General features: G+C 40.9%; 2 protein-coding genes across 4 annotated transcripts in view; both read left to right on the plus strand.

The window, feature by feature from the left end:
• The window catches only part of LOC137989672 (D(1A) dopamine receptor-like), a 12,204-nt gene extending 10,095 nt beyond the window's left edge, over nucleotides 1-2,109 (plus strand). For all 3 annotated transcript variants that reach the window (XM_068835380.1, XM_068835379.1, XM_068835381.1), the window contains one exon: nucleotides 881-2,109. In XM_068835380.1, coding sequence (XP_068691481.1) covers nucleotides 881-1,623 — 743 coding nt within the window. In that variant the 3' untranslated portion in view covers nucleotides 1,624-2,109. The remainder of the gene's footprint in view (nucleotides 1-880) is intronic.
• Nucleotides 2,110-2,725: 616 nt separating this feature from the next.
• Nucleotides 2,726-5,000, plus strand: part of LOC137992487 (DIS3-like exonuclease 1) — a 53,848-nt gene continuing 51,573 nt past the window's right edge. The window contains exon 1 of the mRNA XM_068837844.1: nucleotides 2,726-2,749. The gene's annotated coding sequence lies outside the window, so the exon portion shown is untranslated. The remainder of the gene's footprint in view (nucleotides 2,750-5,000) is intronic.

The raw sequence follows: 5,000 nt of genomic DNA on the forward strand, positions 1-5,000 counted from the left end.
ACGAACTTGTCAATTAACCAACTGGGAAACACATTACGTTTCAAAATAGTAGTTAGAGTATTGATATCGTTTTGAAAACCCTTGGTAGTGTTGTTGATTTTATATGCCCTGTTGATGAGAATTTTAATTAACCCTAATTTGTACTGAAAGGGAGTGAATCAAGATAATTGTGATGTTTCTTGCTTCAAAATTATTGATAATGCTACTTCTTTCTATTAACTCAAAATCAAGGAGAGCTTCCATATTGAGCAGTTGAAACCCGAACTCAACAAACAAGTTGATCATGTCAGTTTAGCATTATACTTTTAAACTTCGATTCAGTTGTGTTCTCTGTAATATTGTTGGTTTGATCGTTTGAATTTTACCTACTTGAAACAAACTAACAGTGTAAGAATGAATGTCGTCTTGGTTGAAAACCATGAATAGTAAATCTTTTATAGAAAAATGACTTAAGCTTCTTCTTAAATCATTCTAGCAAGCTTTCAGATTTTGAATTAAAGTAACTAAGTTTGATCATTTCAATAACGTAACGTAAGATTTGCCCGATTTTAATGGACCGTCGAACGGTTTTTCTCGGAGTCAACCGACGCCCATTTGGTATAGGCGAGGCTGCCGTCGGCAGCTCTAGTTTAAACCGAGCTTGAAATTAGCCATTTTCCCAAAATCAATAAAACCAATTTGTTTTTTAGCTTCTATCTTGCCTTGTAACCAAATGTGACGCATTAGCAATAAAAAGAGAAGTAAGAAAGAATAATTGAGTTTACAGTTGATGGCAAATGCGAAGGGCGCTGCCTCTTGTTTTGTGATGTTTAGAGATCCCATGATTAAAAAAAGGCTTACTTTAACTCAGTAAGGAAATTGAACCTTTTGTTTTCTTCAGGTCAATGGATTTTTGGCAAGTTCTCCTGCAACTTGTGGCTTTTTTTAAACTTCCTTCTGTGCAGCGCTTCCGTTTACAATCTCTGTGTGGTCAGCGGAGATAGATACCTTGCCGTGACGTCACCTTTGAAGTATTTGTCTCTTATGAATGACCACAGAATCAGAAACATCATTGGGATTTCCTGGTTACTGGCTTTTGTGTTAGCTGGTTTCGTTACTTACGGGATTAATGTCTCCAAAGATAACTCCGATAACTGTTCAATTTGGGGTCTCCGTTATGAATTCTCAGTCACAGTGCTTGTAGTAGGGTATATTCTACCTGTTTCGTTCCTCGTCTTTGTCAACGGTAAAGTCTATTGTATTGCTCATTCACATATGAACAGAATCCACGCCCAGGAAATGTCATTAGCGTCGGCTTCCCACATTGCTCAAGCTCCCAGCATTGTTTCTATACCAGAAACAGTAAGAAATAATCGGAGACCCACAAGAACGAGACTGAAACAAGAGATAAAAATGTTCAAAACGTTTCTCATCGTGATTTGCGCCTTTCTCATTTGTTGGACTCCCTTTGTGGTGATTCTCTTGATTGATTCAATCTTGACAGTACCAGGAGTAATCAGGCACTCCTCAATTCTGCTCCTTTACTTTAACAGTGCACTGAATCCATTCATTTATGGATATTTTAATACTGAGTTTAGATCAGCGTTAAGCGGTAGCTTAATTCGTTTAGTAAAACGCTTGTAGCCTTGGCTAGACATTTACTAACACCGACACTTTTGCGCGATAGTAGAAACATGAACCATGGCTCAAAGAAGACTGGTGAAGGTTTCCCTGCCAAGAAGGAAGTCACAACCAAGGGTCGCTGTTTACAATCTTCATAGCCAGTGACATCTAGGCTTAACTGAGAGCCGACCACTAACATCACGAATTCGTTGACCAATGATATCGACGACCACATTGTTTATGCTTCTGACATTACGCAAATCTCTTGACTTGCCCTCAGGTTGTCGAAACGTCATTCAATGTCATCCAAAACTACCTGCGGTCCTTCTAAGGACCAATTTCACCCTGACAATCGTACTTTACTTAATTAAAGACGTTTTTATTAGACATGAGATGAAATGAGATGAGATCTTATTTGACAAGAGATGCCTTTAAAGTTTGAATCCCTTTTTCTGGTTCGTCTTGTATTATAATGATAATGATCACAAACAAAAGAGGATAAGGAAAGAGAACACACCCATCATACATTGAGTCTTGGAATGATTATTTTTTTCAATCAGTGAGTCGCAAGAGCGCTTAAGACCTAGTGAAAATCAAAGATCGGAATCGTAAGCGGAGTCATAAGCTCGACGGAATCGGAGTCGGAAGAATCAGAACGTTGCCATTTTCTTCCGACTCCGCTTATGACTCCGTCGCTTATGATGCAGTGAAAACTAGATTTTCGGAGTCGGAAGCAGAAGCGGAAGAACCAACCAATCACAAGGCTTGGAATCGAGCTTCTGCTTCCGACAATCTAGTTTTCACTGCATCATAAGCGACGGAGTCATAAGCGGAATCGGTATATTGCTTCCGACTCCGACAGTTTGATTTTCACTAGATCATATCGCTCTCCCTTTCTGATTACGACTCGGACTCTGTCGTTGGTGAAAACCAGCCTTTAAGGGCAGCAGAGACTAAGCACGAGGAGCATGTGGCCTTTCACCCTCTCTCTCCAAGTACCCCCGTACAAGTATCGAGCAATGAGATTTCGAACATGCGCTGCCTTGGAAGAGGGTTGCCTGGGAAGAAATGGTATTGTGGATAATACATGTTTCCATATATGATATGTGCCTTAAAAGCAACAAAAATAATGGCGCCTTCCTTTAAACTTTTGTACATGAGCCCTTTTTGCAGCCCACGACACTGCAGTGTTTTCTACAGCAATATAAACGCACAACATGATAAACACCAACAAGCGTCTGAGACTCAAGACAAAAAACAATCGATTGCTGGATGTTGTACGCCGGGAGCATCATCATCATCATCATATCCTTTATTTAAACACGATAGGGTTTAAAGCTCAGAGCTTGTGGGGGCATGTGGGGAGCATTACTTGCGAAAGGATGTCCCTTGCCACAGAGAAATTTGTGAGGATTGTGAACAAGGTTTGATGGATAACACATTTTTTTCTTGAGCCCAAACACTTATTACCTGTCGGTGCCTTCGATTGCTTTGACCTTAGCACTTTATATATTATATTTCAACAGAGTTAACTGATTAAAGTTAAATGAGAAGTGCTAATTTTGTACCCCATATGAACCATGTGAGCGTTAGCCCTGCTAATGGAAATGGGCCCATACAAGGACCGAGAAAAACTCTGACCAAGGTGGGAATTGCGCCCACGACTTTTGGGTTGGATCAGCGCTGCTCTATCGCCTGAGCTACAAGGTGAGACGGGAGCAAGCCGTGGGAACTGAAGATGTTAAAGTCACTGCAATAAACATGTACAAGTACATGTTCAAGGAAGGGTTACGTTTTTTCAAACGTTGGCCGAGTAGCACTTTATATTTCAACAGACTTAACTGATTAGTGTGTTTATACAAAGGTTACGTTTATACAAACGTTGCTATTAGTCTCTCCCCCACGGGGCTTTTCAGGGCTAATTTTACAATACTTTTGTGGGGGACTTTAGCCAGACTGCTTGTTACGCAGTTTACAATTAATTTTTATGGAAGTGAAAGATGCCCCCGTCAAGCTTAGGTTAGACCACAACACCGGGGACTACGTCCCCTACTCTTATCGAACAGTGAGTGGGTTCTTTAACGTCCCATACTATTTAATTTCCAACAAGGGTTATGAGACGAGAAGTGCTAGTTTTGTACCCCATATGAACAATGTGAGCGTTAGCCCTGCTAATGGAAATGGGCCCACACAAGGACAGAGAAAAACTCTGACCAGGGGCCCGTTTCTCGAAAGTCCCGAAAACTTTTCGGGCCCGAAAAGCCATCTGTGAAATTGCCAACCGCTTGTTTTGCAAAGCCGATCTTTTAACATGTTTTCAAGGTAACAAAAAGAAAAATAAGTGTGAAGTTAGCCACCCGAAAATGGCCCGTAAAGTTTCGGGACTTTCGAGAAACGGCTCCCAGGTTAGGAATTGAATCCACGACCTACCCTACACCTTTTTGCGCTTTTTACACTCATTTAATAATAAAAAACTACCACTAACTTACAATTAATTCCGTAGAAACCGGAGTACCCGGAGAAAACCTCTCGGTGCAGAGTAGAGAACCAACAAATTCAACCCACATATGACGCCGAGTCAGGGAATCGAACCCGCAATTGCAATTGCAAAAGCTCATCCCCGTAGTTCCAGTAGGCGTGCAAATGCGATGGAGCATTATGCTCTCTTGTCTGGTCAACCGTGAGAGATAACTGCTAGCAGGGAGTTTAGGTTAGTGTCCTTGACAGTTTCATTTCTGATTTCAGCAATTCTTGTTGGGTTGGCGTTGAGATGCAGATGTAGCTCATGTACTTGGATGTCAATATCAGCGATTGTCTCACCTACGCATGGACTTAGACGTGATAGGGCATCAGCAAGTGGGATGTTTTTTGCCAGGGACATATGTGATTTCACATATGTGGTAATAATGCAAAGAAGATGGAGGTGGCTTGGGCATATTATCAGGAAAGACCGAGATAGTATAACACGAACTGCATTAAGGTGGACACCGGATAGTGGAAGAAGGAAGAGAGTTTGTCCACGAAAAACTTGGAGGAGGACGATAGAGGCAGAAATGAAAACAATTGGGAAGACATGGAAAGAACTTGAGAAGGCATCAATGGACAGGGAGCAATGGAAATCTCTGGTCTCAGCCTTATGTGCCACCTACGAGCGACAAGGATTATATATATATATATATATATAAGTTAAAAAAAGAAGCCAGTGGACGGACAACTTCTGATGACTGATGGTGTATAAACAAAAGATCTGAATTAATATCTAAATGTCGTCATAGAAATAAGTTCCTACTGCACAATGTGAAGGAATGAGCTTCCACTTTAGGGAATTCTATAAATACCGAGTAATGCCATTAATTAAGATCATTGTAGCCTGAAGATTGTGTCGAATATTCATACCA

The sequence above is a fragment of the Montipora foliosa genome, chromosome 2, assembly GCF_036669935.1.
Source record: "Montipora foliosa isolate CH-2021 chromosome 2, ASM3666993v2, whole genome shotgun sequence".
NCBI lineage: Eukaryota > Metazoa > Cnidaria > Anthozoa > Scleractinia > Acroporidae > Montipora > Montipora foliosa.